The 16,525-nt window shown below is 38.7% G+C and overlaps 2 protein-coding genes across 2 annotated transcripts in view; both read left to right on the forward strand.

Moving 5' to 3' along the window:
• The window catches only part of LOC100488825 (coiled-coil domain-containing protein 170), a 28,980-nt gene extending 21,377 nt beyond the window's left edge, over positions 1 to 7,603 (forward strand). Inside the window, exons 10-13 of the mRNA XM_002933715.5 lie at positions 1,077 to 1,250; positions 3,729 to 3,968; positions 5,615 to 5,851; positions 6,278 to 7,603. Of these exons, the coding sequence (XP_002933761.3) occupies positions 1,077 to 1,250; positions 3,729 to 3,968; positions 5,615 to 5,851; positions 6,278 to 6,508 (882 nt within the window). The 3' untranslated portion in view covers positions 6,509 to 7,603. The remainder of the gene's footprint in view (positions 1 to 1,076; positions 1,251 to 3,728; positions 3,969 to 5,614; positions 5,852 to 6,277) is intronic.
• A 5,407-nt stretch (positions 7,604 to 13,010) lies between these two features.
• Positions 13,011 to 16,525, forward strand: part of esr2 (estrogen receptor 2) — a 30,391-nt gene continuing 26,876 nt past the window's right edge. The window contains 1 exon segment of the mRNA NM_001040012.2: positions 13,011 to 13,184. The gene's annotated coding sequence lies outside the window, so the exon portion shown is untranslated.

Consider the following 16,525-nt stretch of genomic DNA (forward strand, 5'->3'; position numbering starts at 1 on the left):
GAAGCTGTATTTTGCAGTGCAGTGCTGAGTAATCTTGAATCTTGTTTCACCACTAAGTTATGCTGAAGAATTCATTTGTATGAGTTAGATTACACCTATTGTCTGTGCCTCTAAATGCTTGTGTTTCTTCTCAGATAAATGCATAAATTGTACTTTTACACAGAGTATGTATCTGCAAAAACCAGGATACTTTACTTCCCCCACTTTAGTGGTAGTTTAAGGTACTGGTAGGCCTAGGACAAAGGTCTTATTTGTGAGGCCGTAAATTCATGATTCATTCATGGCACTTAACCCTTGCAGATATTGGCTACATAGTTATTTTGGGTTACAATGGCACTATGATTGAACAATAAATGTTTTGAATGTTTTTTTTGTCTAAAATAAATACATATACACACACATACGTATACAGGGCTACACATAATATATAGCATCATATATACAATATGAATACCAAACTAACTTCTAATCTTGAGACCACTATAGCCTTGGATATTATGTTTCTACAAGTCATCCACGCCACTCTTAAAGAATTTGCCACCACAACATCACCCAGCAGTGTATTCTACAACCTTACTGTCCTCACTGTGAAGAACCATTTTTGTTCCTTCAAAATGGTTCACTGGAGTGCTATTAAATAAAAAAAAAATGCTGAAAAAGGTGGAAAAAAATTAATAAAATTAATTTTAATAAAATTAATGAGCTAGTTCAGCTGGTAAAAAAGAGGTGTCTGTAACGCCAAGGTTATTGCAGTTGAAGGGGCTAATCGAAATCCACCTTTCTTGGTGGGCCCAGGACAAATTGCCTTTTTGCCCATTTTTATAAAATGGTCCTGCCGGCTGAGGAGAGGTGCGTTAACATGTTATAAATATGTTCTCTATAAAAACTGCCTTTGACATAAGTACAGCTGTGATGGACTTTAAATTTACAATAAAACCATTAAATAATATCATTAATATACTTTCAATGTTTATTTATAGAGTAACAAACATATAAGACCTTGCTGGACTTTTATACTGGTGTGCTTTCAAAAACTTGAAATAAAAAACATCTAATCCTTGTTGATGTTAATACAGCTAAAGAAGTTTTTACTGCAGATGGCAGAAAAGTTAAATGTCGTTCAAGATATATCATCAGGCAGTCTGACGTCGCAGTATGAAGTACTACTAAACAGAGCAGAGGAGGTTACAGAAAGGGACAAAGGTTTTCTGAAGGATAGCAAAACTCTTATTTATAATCTCCAGAAAAAGGTCAGTATAAAGAGAAATGCTGTCCTGTTAAACATTGTGTATGCAGGCTTCTGTAATAAAGAAATATTGCTCAAATGGCTCAACGTCTTTTAAGTCTGCAAGGGGACATACAGGCTTCTATTGTGAAAATGAAAAGCTAGACTTTTTTTTAGATCTTTTGATGAATCTGCCCCTAAAGCTGGCCATACACGCACCGATACTATTGTACGAAACCTCGTTTCGTACGATATTCGGTGTGTGTATGGCATGTCGGCGAGTCGACCGATATCGCAGGAAGCTGCTGATATCGGTCGACTCGCCGATCGGCCAGGTTAGAAAATTTTGATCGGGCGCCATAGAAGGCGCCTCACCAAAATCTGCCGTCAGGGCTGAATTGGCAGAAGGAGGTAGAAATCCTATTGTTTCTACCTCCTTATCTGCTGTTTCAGCCCTGACGGTGTGTGGCGGATCTGACGATGTTTCTTGCGACAAACATCGTCAGATCGCCACGTGAATGGCCAGCTTAAGAGTATTTAAGTGTGTTTTGGCCCATCATTTTCTAAAATTTGTTATAGGAAAAAGCCCCCATACTGAAATTGGGCTTTATAGTACAGTGTTGTCCATCTATAGGACCATGGGTAATATGATACTGTTTGCATTATGTTTTATCACTAGCCAAAGCCCATAAAAGAACTGAAGCTTTTGGCTTTATAATTTAACAATTTATTAGCTATTATATATGTAACATTCACTGTTTATCTAATGGGATGCATTATTTTATTATTATTCCTTCTTATAGTTTTTTTTATACTTAATAATTTATTATCCATTTTAACCAATGCATGGCAGATTTGCCCTGCTCAAACTGACTGATTCCAGCATAAATCAGCAATCCACAGTCCATTACTAATACAGCATGGTTACTGATCAGAAAAAAATTAAAATCTGTTTGTAAAAATAATTGTTAGTCGGCCACTAACGTGAATGTTTGTATCAATGCCAGTTCTGCTTACAGTGATTTCTGCAGTAGCTTCCAACAGTTGGGCAGGATGTAGTCTATTATTACAGACACCTCCAGTGATTTGAGATAGCCGACTCTATGTGTGCAGTTTATATCTAAAAAGTCTGCATTAGGGGCAAATCTGGAAGTGGAATTGTCGCCACTTTGTTCCTGTGGTGGAAGTATGGAAGGCCTGTGTAGTTAGTGGATCTGTGCTTTCAGGCTACAGTTGTGCATGTCATATACCCACTGGATTTCTTTTGGCCATTAGGATCGAATTGCTGCCAGCTCCACGCTTTCCTATGGAAATAACTAAATCAACCTCCTGTGGAAAAAGTAAAAAATAAAATAGACAAAATGCTCAGTGTGCCATTAGAGAACTAAACCCTAAAAATGAATGTGGCTAAAAATGCCATATTTTATATACTGAACTTATTGCACCAGCCTAAAGTTTCAGCATCTCAGCAGCAATGATAAAGAATTTCAAATTTGTCACAGGGGGTCACCATCTTGAAAAGTGTCTGCTACACTCATGCCAAGCTGAGCTTAGGGGCTGTAGCAAATTATCAAGCAGAAAATAAGGTTGGCCTGTAATATAAGCTGATTCTACAAAGCTGATTATTAAATTTTGATGCTAATTGCACTGTTTTCTTAGCTGCCATATAGTTATTATCTGTATTAATTACTAGTCATCCTTAAATTGTGACATTTATATTCTATACATACAATATATTGTATGAGTCAGTACAATACAATATACTGTGAGTCAGTAAGTGACAGCAGCATAGAGCATGTGCAGGGAATCAGCAGAAAAGAAGATGGGGGGGCTACTGGGGCATCTTTGAAGGTCCTACTTCTTCAGTTAAGCTTTATTTCTCCTTTAAATTTGTTAATAAACACAAGCTTTACCTATGTGTACATATGATAAGTGTAATTTGAATCTTATTGGAGGCAAATATTGGTTGGTGACTGCTGTGACATTATAATTAGGCTCTCTGCTTGTGTAATTGCAATAAATATGCTTGAGAGATAACATTCTGCTTTATGTAATTCATATACAAATTATGCATGAGTTATGGTAATGGTCACTTATACAGGTATCAGACCCCTTATCCGGAAACCCATTATCCAGAGAGTTCCCAATTTCGCAAAGGCCATCTCCCATAGACTCCATTTTAATCAAATAATAAAACAGTACCTTGTACTTGATCCCAACTAAGATATAATTAATCCTTATTGGAGCCAAAACAATGCTATTGGGTTTAATTACTGTTTAAATATTTTTTTTAGTAGACAAGGTAGGAGATCCCTATTAAGTAAAGACCCCTTATCTGGAAAACCCCAGGTCCCGAGCATTCTGGATAACTGGTCCCATACCTGTATACACTAAATTATCTGTCTCCTTACCTGTTTAACTAATTGTGCCTCTAGGTCAACCTCTTGTATAAGCCTGTCTACATATGTTTATTTCTATTTATACTTAACTGTTCTTGCTGTAGATTACTTCCCAGGCAGAAAAAATAGAGTTAAAATCTACAAAAATCGAACAACTAGAAAAGAAGATCAAACAATTAGAAAAGGAAAAAGAGCAACAACTTTTATTGAGCGCAGAAAACTCAGGAAGCCTGACAGCCCAAAAATTGCAGAAGAAGGTCGAGAGACTTCAGGGACAGCTCAGTGAAATGAAAATTACTACTCAAACCCTGACTGCTCAGCTTGTCGATATGAGTGATCTAAAGGTGAGCACAGCACTTTGGGAAGTTTAATAAAGAATTAAGATTTACTTTGCTAAGAAAAACACTTTATCTCACAGCAAGATCACTGATGCACATGATAACTGGTCTCAGATTGAAAGCCATATTGTTCCCCTCCACATTTCTTTCTAGAAATATGTTTTGTATTTATGCTTTATATTTAATTCAGAAAGTAGGAATAGAAATCAGTTTTTTTTTCTTTGCACAGGGTTAGGAGGCTTCAAAGCACTGTGGCATATATAGAACATCCTATTTTTGCATGGTATGGCATCTGCAGTAATGCACTATCCTCCTGAACTGTAAGGGCTCTGGCACACGGGGGAGATTAGTCGCCCGAGACAAAACTCCCTGTTCGCGGGTGACTAATCTCCCCGAGTTGCCTATCCCTGCCATCCCACCGGCGAACATGTAAGTCGCCGGCGGGATGGCAGACGCGGCGGCACGATTTCGCGCAAATCGCCGAAAAAGACTCGTGAGGCTTTTTCGGCGATTTCCTGAAATCGCCCCGCCGCGTCTGCCATCCCGCCGGCGACTTACATGTTCGCCGGTGGGATGGCAGGGGTAGGCAACTCGGGGAGATTAGTCGCCCGCGAACAGGGAGTTTTGCCGCGGGCGACTAAGCTCCCCGTGTGCCAGAGCCCTAAGGGCAATAGCAGCTACTTGTCCTGCCTACAAAATAGACAATACTGATAATTATCTCTATGTGTGTTTTAGCAGAGACAATTCTTAGTATTGCCCATGGCAGGGTATTTTCTGGTGTTTTGTAGCCTCAATAAGTAGCTGGCTACAAGTAGCACCGTGTGTCATAGTCCTTATAAAGGCTTATTTCACTCAGCAAGTTACTTAGCCAGAAACAATAGGCAAGTACTGCATGCTGAGGCATGGAGACCTCTGAGGAAATTAGTATTTTGGGCCCTCAACACCCCCCCCCCCCCGCTAAACTGTTCTTTTACTTTATGTATCCACTGTGCTATGAAAAGCAACTGTAACAACAAAAATGTAAAGAGCCAATATACCACCAACATTTTTTAATCCAGAGCTTTTATCTGGGGTCATGATAAATTAAACCTTATAGCTATGGAGACAGGAGGAAGGGAAAGATGCATAGCGCAACTATATGGAAGTGCAACTATATGGAAGTGCAGGAAGAGCAAGTAACTTGAATGAAAAGGATGTTTTGCACAACTGACTGCGTTCTATGTAGCCCTGTGCAACTGTAATTGAAGTTGTAAAGGATCTGTATTCAGTTTTGCATTAAACTGAACTTTGTCTGACTAATTTGAGAATTTTTCATTATTATATATCTATATATATATATATATATACTGTATATATGTGTGTATGTATATCTTTATTTATATAGTGCTACTTATATACACAGTGCTGTACAGCAGCATTAAAAGATATATTTTAATATTGTTCTTCTTCTAGCATTTTTAATATAATGGTCTTTGATGTATTCAAGATGTGGTGTGAAAAGTGCATCAAACTCCTCCAGATCTCTCTCACATCTTCCTGTTAATGTACTGCGTGCAACATGTCACAATTTCTGTGATCATTTATAATAAGACCCAATGGTTGTTGCGAAAAGCCTGCTCATTTCTCATGCTATATATGTTCCCATCCGTTAGGAGCGAAACATGCAGCAAAAGAAAACGATAGAAGAACTCAGCAGAGCTTTAGAGAAACTGGAGAAAATTAAGGAAAAAGCTGCTAAAAAGGTGGTGAGCCTAAAGACTGAGCTGGACTACAGTGAGCATGAGTTTCGAGGAGATAAAGAAAGGTGCCAACACATGGTAGAGGCAGTCACTAATGAGCTGCACACAGCCAAAAGAGCACTTGAGGAGGTAGCAAAGAGGGAGAAACAGGTACACTCTTCTCTTTTAAAGTGAATCATTAGTATCTTTTTAGCAACTCTTAAAAAAGGCTGATTAAATAGTTCTCAGATGCAACTTAGCTCTTGTTGCATGTACTTGAGAAGTTTAAAAGACATTATACAAAAACCTGGGGAAAAATGGTTTTTGTCCCATGAATCTTGTGATCCATCTGTTGGAAGAATGATTTTAAAATTCTCTTGTTACAGAATATAACAGGAACTCTGCCATTTCCTGTAATGTAATTAGATAATTGTTGTAATGGACAGCCATAAAGGGTAAGCGTGGAGAGGGCTGTAAAGGTCTAATGAAAAAGCGGTACTGAGTGTGTTTTGTCCTTTTGCTTTCTGATTATTGCTTGGTAGTGACAAAGATATCCCAAAAAGTTCTGAAACTAACTACAGTTTTTCTACTTTATAGCTTGTTTACTTCCGAGAAGCCATTACAAGGATGATGGGATTTAATTTAAACACTTTGGCCGTGCCAGACCATGAGATATTTGATCAACTAAAGCGTGTTTTGCGAACACATGGACCTACAGATCCTGGCAGAGCAGATCGATCAAAGCTGCCATATGGTTTTAGGACAGGAGATGGTGAACAAGAGTACACTGTACAACACATCAGTGCATTTCAGAATGCTAGATATTAACCAGAGATTTACTTTCAATATTTACCTACACGGTTCAGAATTAATTGCTGTTAACTGTTATAAAATTCCACACGGGGGCATACTTGCAGTGTAAGCAAATGAGTATGATTTGTATGTTGTTTAAGGGTAAATTAAATTGTACTATTCAAGTCTACAAGTACTTTATTCCCCATATACTGTGTATTCAGGGGTGTAACTTTGGGCCCCAGGTCCCATTGCAAAACAGTTTTGGAGGCCCCATATATTTATAAAATTGTGGGTTACCCATGATATGCAAAATTGCAGGTGACATAAGAGCTCTTTCTTTGCCTCTCCTTATGGGCACCCTGTACCCCTGGCTCCCACATATTCGCAGAATCTTCATTCCCTCTAGTTATGCCACTGTGTGTATTACATCTTACTTTTTGTGATCCATATGTTGTGTAAGGGTGAATTAAATGTTACTAAACTAATGTGAGTAATGTTTTTCTCCTATATTGTTTTATATAGGCTTCAGAATAGAAATTCAAACAGTTTTTGTATGAATACTAAGTAAGACCGTATTAGGTACTACTGGTATTCTTTATTTCATAATAAAACACCACCCATGGCAGAGCATTATATGAACAATGGGAGCATTTTTATGGTGTTCCATTTTCAGGAATGGTATTACATTTCATACACAGCAATTACTGTTTGTTTTTTATCAGGAGTATGTAGAAAGTAAAAGCAGAGGTCTGATTAGTTGCTATAGGTAACACTAGCACTAGTTTGGTTTGGAACCTATATTGGTAAATATGTCCCTCTGTCATTTTTTTTAGTGCCATTCACATTTCTACCTCTCACATAGGGGCATATTTATCTAAGTATAAAGGGAAAAGTCATAACAAAAGTTACCAAAAGAGCAATCCAAGGGTCACGTTTACAGTCTGGAATAAATTGTTGTTGAAATTGTTTGTGCAATAAATGTGTTTTGCTCGGTTTCTGTTTTTGTTACACTGTTTTTAACACTTAAAGAACCCTATAACATTTTTGATCTGTAATTACATCTATACTTCCCTGTAAATATGCATTTGAATAATTTGGAATAAATATGAATTCATTTGCAGATCTAAATATTGATTAGTTCATCACTAATAAATCCACATGCAGATTCCTGATTCGTTTTGGAATATGAATCAGCTTCTAATCAATATTTATTGAGGTGTGAAGCAAATTGCTGCCAATTCACATAAATGCACGAGCCTGTCCCTCTTTGCCCCTGCTGTGAAGCTGCATATACTTCTTGATGCCTTTTTTGCTTCTTCATTTACAGCAAGTAGCAGTTGGGCTGGCCTGTTACCATAGTAACATACTTTGCTTTTTGAAAATGAAACCATGATCTTACATAAAAATAAAGACCCACCTTTCTGCCTAAGGCATGAATCCAGTTCCTGAATCTCCATGTCTCCTGGGGAGACTAAATACAGCTGTGCTGGCCAGCAATTCAGCATGTACAGAATGTAAAAATGCCCCAGGGTTATGGAAAGAATAGTTTAATATTGGTTATGCCAAGGCAGCTTGACACTCTGGCCATATTAGTATTAGTGAAAAGCCAATAAATAAATTGCAGCAATGGCAGCAACACAATTGCATTACAGATGTTCTTAGTCATAGCTTGTTTTCCTTATATGTTTATAATAATATAACTTTTTGTGCATGATTATGTATTAAAATGTGTGTGATGGCCCATTCAGATGTTTAGCATTTGTGACCCAGTTGCTGTTGAACTAACTGTGTACCCATTACAGATACAGATTTATCTGAGCGGCCTGAATGAATGTTGACCTTATAGACAAAGTTCCAGATACTTTTAATCTCTTGATTCAGCCAAACCTTTTTCTGAGGCTTCAATATTTGGCCAAATAATGGATTTGATGTATCCCTAGTTAAGAAATGGTTAATAACCTAAAACTGAAATAAATTGGATAGATGCCTTTATAATACAAAAGAGCCACGAATATACTGGAAATGATGTCTTTATAATCAGTGATTAATGATATCATCAGTTATAACCAGTGCTTCTGTTAGCCGTTCATTAGTTAAAGGGGTAGTTCAAGTTTAAATTAACTTTTATAAAATGGCCTTTTCTTAGCAACTTTCTAGCTGGCTTTCATTATTTATTCTTAATAGATTTTAAATTATTTGCCTTCCTTTTCTGCCTCTTTTCAGCTTTTACATGGGGGTCACGGACCCCGGCAAGCAAAGAATTATCACTCTGTGAGGCTCCAATTTTATTATTATTGTTACTTTTTATTACTTATCTTTCTATTCAGGTCCTCTCCTATTCCTATTCCATTCTCTCATAAGACCCTAGCAACCAGATAGCTGCTGAAATGCCAAACTGGAAAGCTGCTGAACAAATAGCTAAATAACTGAAATACCACAAAGAATAAAAACATGAAGACCAGTTGCAATTTGCCCTAGAATAGCTATGTCTACATTATACTAAAACTCACTTTAAAGGTGAACTACCCCTTTAACTTCTCAATCAAGTTTTTGGAGAATTCATCTGCCTAAAACATTAACCAAGACAAATATTTCCCATAAAATAAAAATAGAGCAGTGGGAGGGGAGAAAGCCATAGCAATGTGTAGGCAAGTGAAAGACTTCTCAGTGTTATGAGCTACTTACCAGTTAAGTCAGTAAAAGCAAAGTTCTAGCTACGGACACTCCAATTAATTCTGTTAGGTAAGCACACAGCATTCACAAAGATGAAAACAGTGCTTATTCTAGATTATTTTAGTGATTATTGGTTGGATTTCTGAGGCAATTGAACATGAAAATAAAGGATTTAAAAAAAAAACCCCAAAACACTATGTTGTCCATAAATGCTCTCTTTCCTTTCCAGCTGCTTTTGTGTGAGTTAGACCCGCACAGAGATAGAATACCTGAGTGGGTTTGCAATGCATTGCAGGAAAGTGCCATCATTCGCTAATCTGCTAAATCGCGGTGTCTGACAAGAAAATGGTAATGGTGATATTTTACTCTGACCAAAAATGATTAGGCAGAAGCAGCACTGAAAAGGACATCAGGCACTCAACAGTCTAACAAAAAACCTGAACATACACAAAAGATTGCCAATTACATACAATAATATTCAGTTACATAAAACTGCCAAGTTTTGCAGGTTGGAGGGTTCATTTCGTTCTCGGAAGGTCATTTTCTTGTAAATTGTGCTCCGTCATGGGTAAGAGCGAACAATAGTCGTATTGGCCTATTAAGTTTTTGTTATGAAAAGCTCATTTTCTAAGCACAATTCAGTGTCTCTGCGCAGTGTTTTTTCTGGGTAAGATGGAAAGTTTCTAAATGACGAGGAGAATGGCAAATTGTGATTGATATGTGGTCATGTCCCCGCTGTCATACAGTAACATGCACTGTGCAGATTTCCAATTGCATTCTGGATCCTCTTTACTAAGGTAATAGGAGAATGGTAACAGTGTATTTTAGCCTGCATTTTGTGGTGATGATTCCCTGTGCGGGATGTTCTACGTGAAACAGTGGGTGTTTATACTGCAGTCACAAGTAGGTGCAATTCCTACGAATTACATTCAGCATGTTGGGGAGCCACATGGGTCATATTCACATTTAAGGTGTTTGGGTGCCAGACAGGAAACACAAGTGTGAAAAGCACTTACCAAATAAGTGCAATGACTAGCCGTTACCCAATCGATGCACCTAAAGTGTCTGATGAATCCTCTGAATGGCTCTCTGCTCACAAGAGGCACAGAAGCAGGCCTAGTGCTTAGGCAGAGAGCACTTCTGTCTGATGCTCTGCACTTTGCACCAGATAAAAAAAAAAAATCAGCTTCAGGAGCAGAGACCATTATAGACAGGAACAGGCAAGCCTTGTCCTTACAACCTGCCATTGGGCAGAAGGTATGTACATAGATCTGTTGCACCCCCAGGTTTCTAACTTGCATGTCTCAATGGTGCACAAGTTAGGGGATGGGTAGAGGTGGGAGGGGGACACCTTTGTGCCACCCCTGCCCACCCTTTTTGATATATAGTGCTGTTGATCACAGGCAGCAATGTGTTAATAGGGGCAGCTCTAAAACCACAATTCATCTAGGCTGGAGGGCAGAGTGCAAAATGCAAAAACATGGCCAACTGAGCATGTTTTTTATACCTTGCACACCGCCTGCCCTCTTTAGTCTGATTTCATTGGGTGAACTTCTGCAGAAAGGGTGATGAGGAACATTTCACACGTGAGTATTCTATGTAACATATTCAAACAGGTTTTATTCTTGCATAAGTTCATTATATATAAATTGATCACAACCACCGTTTCAGCCTATATGTGGGCATCCAGCTTTGCAGTTTAGTAACCACAACAGAATTCTCAGATGTTCAATGTCACATATATGGGGTCAGTGACCAGCCTACAAATAGTGGAATAGATGCCTGAGTTGTGAACATAATTATTCCTCTAGCTGATTAGATTTCACCTTGAATTTGGGGGTTTAAAAGGTATAAAAAAGGTTCAACCAGGCTGTCAGAAATAAAATATATAATAATTTTTCATGGGGAAGTCACATGTTAAATGTTTTTACTAGACATTCAAACAAAAAATACCTTTAAACTGCAGACAAAAGTGTAATTTACATTTGTCAGTGCATTAGATTGATGCTTTTTATTCTCTTAACCACCTAAAGCTGGGCATAAGATTCACTTATAGTGACTAGTTAGGAATTCATTTAGAAACATATAAATATAAATTAGTTCATTTGCGTAATTGCTAATTAGTTATGCAGGATGTGGACTAAACATATGGCCGGTATTACGGCAACCCTACATGTTTGGTGAGGTCCTCTCAATTCCCTACTCCCTACACTGGTGGGTGATACCTGGGGGAACGCTATATTAAGACTGAAAACAATTTTCTCTCTTTTTGGGTGAAAAATGTTTTGGATTACTTCATCCTTGGAACCTCTGGTTGTTCTACTTTGTATTGATGCCTAACTCTCACTCCAAGGGGTTGTGACAGTAGCTAGCCATTACACTAGACTGCCATTCGGTGAGCCTTTGGGAAGCCAAGCAATACCTCTGAGCCAACAGGGAGTGTCACCTCCCACAGGGCATGCCTCTCCACTGAGCCTGGGATCAACAGGGCCCCAGTAAAGCCATAATTTGCCCTAGAGTCACCAACTACTCTAGTGAAGTCGGGGACAGGGAACCAGTTAGATAGTTACTCTTGTGGAGCACTTTATAGAAAAGTGAGAAAGAGGTAGAAGGAAGCAAGAGCAGCTTTTGGCTCCACAAAGGAAAGTAGCTGTAAGTACCCTTCCATACAGGCACTGTTGCCTTAGCATAGGGCCACGGTTAAGACATAGGAGACAGGCAGTACCATAACCCTAATCCACAGTCGGCTGTAGGACTTTTAAAGCTAGAGATATTCAACCTTAGGACTGAGGTATCTATCCAGACTGCTTCCAAAGGGGTGCCGAGCTGACCAGGTGCATTTACCTGCCCAGACTCCCAAAGAGGTAGGATAAACCGGTGTGCATCCTTTCTTTTTCTCCTCAGAGAGTACTACTATCATATAACCTCTGTCTTGAGAGTATTTTTACCCTGCATCTTGATTTGATTGTCTCTGAAAATAAAACCCAGTTATCATTTGCAACTGCAAGAACCTTCTGGTGTCCATTATTTGCTGTTTTGCACTGCACACAGTTACAGTGAGTTGTTGTTGCACTACACCCCTGGTTACTTCAATATAGCGAAGGCCCATCCTGAAGGATTGAGTCGCATGTACCCCATGCTCTAAACCTATACTAGCCATGCTTTGACTGTTTTACAGCCAAACAGGGGTTACACAGGTACAGTTTCTTTAATGGTCTACATCTACTATACTGTTTTGCATCTATTTAATGTAGGATGATGTGAGCTACAGGCAGCTTACACATAGCCTTTTCCTTGAGATGCTTGAGAACTTTTAAACAGCATTGCACTTTGCTAGGGACCTTCCTGGAAACTAAAGGGTTGAAGGTTTTGAAATCAGTAAATGAGATACATATGAAGCCCGCCACACTGACCATCCCAAGACAAGGAACAGAGGAAGAAGTTTTTGTTGGAAACCTTCCTGATTCCTAAATGATTGATGACATCTAGCTAGAACATAATGTTAAAAGTGTAGCAGGCTTGGGTTTCACACAAACGTCTGATCACCAATCAGCAGGATAAATATTACATTCATACTAGGTGTTATTGCTACTCCTTACAATAATAAAAAAACTGCAAAGAGAATAAAAGCAAAATAAGCTAAGACTGGACTTGCAGACATTTTGGTTAACTAAACGGCCAACGTACAAATATAAATCACATATTAGACAACACATTTATGTTTTTTTTCCAGGAAATTTTCCAATGCTGCATTTTCCTCCAAGGAGAAACGTGAGCAGGTGCCAACCTGTTGGTCAGCACATCTACCTCTAGGTGGTGCTCATGCCATGCAGTCTAAATAGCTATACTCAAAATTGTGGCCACCCACAAGAGAGGTATCCATTGGCACAGATACACAGGTGGTCCCAAAATCCGGCAGAGAATGGGGAGAAGACAGTTTACAAATGTTTAAACACTGCATGGTATGTCATAATAAAAATATAGGACTGCTTGCTTTGTTGGACCTCAACTTTCCTTCTGTATTGCTATATACAAGGTAGGTATTTCTATTTATCCATTTGTCTTGTGGCTAAAGAAGGTGCAGGTGAAGGTTAAAATGTGTGGCTTGGGGTGCCAGATCAGTGAAACACGTTACAGGCAAATGCAGCATTAACGTGCACGATCCAGAAAGCTATGAGGGCAGCAGTGCTAACTGCATTCTGTAGAAGTGTCTTTCAGTTATCAGATGATCTTGATAATCCTGATTGTTTTATGCAAAATGTTATGCTTCCCATGCTGTAAGCTTGTAAAGGACCATTGCTGCTCACTGTTGGGGGGCAAGAAACTTGTGGATTATTTACATGAGCATGGCAAGCGTTGGATCACCTATTAACTCACACTGTTTCCTAGCTGATAAGTTAGACTTGCTGCGTTTTGCGTCATTCTTTGTTTTTTTACTTCTATCCCTGGAAAATGTGACTGTAGAAATCACAGGCAGGGAGAAAGAAATCAGAACTCTGCTGCTCTAATTATCTAAGGGGTTTATGAGCATTTTTGCTATACGCTATAATGCAAGTAGGATAAAGTTCTCATATGCATTTATACTTTTGGGAACTTTTTGAGAGAATCCCAGCCTTTCGGATATAGGTGTTTTCTCAGTGATTCACTTTATGGAAGTGGACTGATATCTGAACCTGCTTTGCAGCCCAAGAGAGTTTCAATGAGTTAAAATATGTGATAAGAATTCTTGGAAGTGTTGTTTTCTTCCAGTCCGGCATGAGCAGAGGCCAGGCTTTCCACTTAAAGGGACAGATCACTGTAAAATTACCATTTAGTATGATGTATGAGGCTTTCGGTTATTTTTGCTTAATTTCAGCTGCTAATTAGTCAATACTGTGGCTTACCACAGAAAACAGGCAGGGGTTCTGTAATAGAAATCTGATACTAGTAAATACCAGCCCTGCTGTTTTCTAGTTTCTAAGGTATATGATCTAAGCAACGGCTGATTTCGGACAGAGGAAGACAAATAATTCCCTTAAGAATTAAGAACAATTGGAAGTAAGTTCTTTCTCCTTTTAAGGCTGCAAAAATGCTTAGTATTTGGATTTGTTGTCTATACAGCCCCAAACAAATTTCCTTTCTAAACAGATTTACTTCATAGAATAGATTTGTGAGTACATAGGGAATAGTGCTTTGGAAACTGATGTTCTGCTATTAGTACTGTTAGAGCAGGGAATGAATAGATTGAAAACTAAATAGAATCTCGCCATTTGCTATTTGCAGCAAACCCCAACCTGTTGGAGGAGAAATGTTGTTAATTTAAGACTGATAACATTTAAGGCATCAACATGGATATGATAATCCTACCTTTAAACCTGGTTCTTCCAATTTACAAGAAAAGAATAAAAAAGGATAAATGCCAATGATGACCCCTATTCTGCTGCTACAGGTCATTGGCATTTCTAACCTGGTCAGTCCCAGTTAGAGCAAATGAATGGGGAAAAGAAGCTTTCTCCTGTGCTGTACAACTACACATGTAATGTGCTGGAAGTAGATGTGTATTGTCACTGAAACACAAGCAGCAATGTAACCCCCACCTGTACATGTAAAAATGTGTAGGTTGTGTTAACAATTTTTAAACAGCTGCACTCCACTTTTTTTCCAATTTTGCCTCCACTCCAGCACCAGTATGTCAAGCCTATTGGTACACAGGGAATCTGATCAGTTCTGCTTTAGGTACATTAGAATAGAATAGAATATATCTTTATTGTCATTGTCACATAGTAAACAACGAGATTTTAAAAGAACAACAACTCAAAGCAGTAAAGCAGTGGCATAATAATACAAGCCAGTTAGCTGGTGTCAGCCCTTTCCTACTATAGGTATTAAGGAGCCATACACGTACAGATTTTAGTCTTCTTCCAAAAATTTTTGAATATTGATGTGTTAAAATGCAATGATCTAAAATCAACGGTAATAATCATAAAGAGGAATGTAAAGCCCCAATGGTGCAATTTTTTTGTGCCGTTCGGCATTTACATACAAGGGTTGTCAGCCTGCAGTTAACATGTTGCATTCTGGTGGCATACAATCAGACAGATCAAAACCCACAGCAGTGACTGGCATGATGCCACAGATCATATGTGGGAACCTGCATTAGGCAAGTTGTCACATTATTCTGATTTTCACTGGTACAGATACCAATGGCTGATTTATAGGATTATTCCAATCACCACTACATGTCCAAGTACAGTAGTGACTGCTTACATAACGCCCTGCATGCTCGCTGCTATCCCTCCAGTATTTTCCTTTAAACCATCATCACTTATTCCCTACCTATAACATGGGTGACATGGGCTCATCTTCTTTCCCAATCCCCAGGTGCCTTCGGCTTGGAGCATTTGCCCCTAGATTCTGTAGATGAGCTTAAGAATTCTGTATTTTCTGACTGATACAGAACAGCCAAAAAAAACAATTTTTAACAATGGAGATGCTTGGTTTAGTACAAGGATACTCAGCCTTTCTTACTTATGAGCCACAGTCGAAAGTAAAAAGACTTGGAGAGCAACACAAGCATCATAAAAGTTCATGGAGGTGCCAAATAAGGGCTAGGATTGGCTATTAGGCAGCCTCTATGCACACTATCAGCTTACAGGGGCTTTATTTGGTAGTAAATCTTGTTTTTATTCAACCAAAACTTGCCCCCAAGTCAGGAATTCAAACATAACTACCTGGTTTGGGGACACTGAGAGCAACATCCAAGTGGTGAGCAACATGTTGCCCCCGAGCCACTGGTTGGGGAGCACTGGTTTAGTGGATCCAACCATTGCAGCTGTGACAAACTACTGCAGCTCACTGTGGGTTTATCTTAATTAAGCTGGACTGTCTGTGGTTTCCATACATATTGCATGCCCCAGCATTCAAAAAACAGTACTCTAATTGCTTCTGATTTTGTACAAGTCATGCGATTGTTGGGTATATGAGAATAATATGTGCAGCTTTGATGGCTGGCTTGCTTGTTCTAAGATTCATGGAATACCACTTAACCACTGTACCACAAGCAGATAGTTACCCGTGGGATTATCTGAAGCATTGCCTTGTACCCTTCCATAGCCATACTGAAATTATTATAATTGGCCAGCATCTGGCAAGTATTTCTATGAGTGTTCTAGCAAGGGTTGCAGCTGATGTTTGCTCATGTGCCTTGCTCTATTGAGGGCACTTTGTCACTTTTTTGCAAAAAACCTGAAACTTGAATGTAAAATGTTTTTTTGGATGTCAATTGGGAGTTGTCCTAGGAAAAGTCAAGCCATATTTTCAAGTTCAAATGTCACATTTTTTGAGTTTGCAAACTTGAAATATTTGAGGTATTTAAGTTTATTTAAATGAGTTTTTATT

Source organism: Xenopus tropicalis, chromosome 8 (assembly GCF_000004195.4).
Source record: "Xenopus tropicalis strain Nigerian chromosome 8, UCB_Xtro_10.0, whole genome shotgun sequence".
Classification (NCBI taxonomy): Eukaryota; Metazoa; Chordata; class Amphibia; order Anura; family Pipidae; genus Xenopus; species Xenopus tropicalis.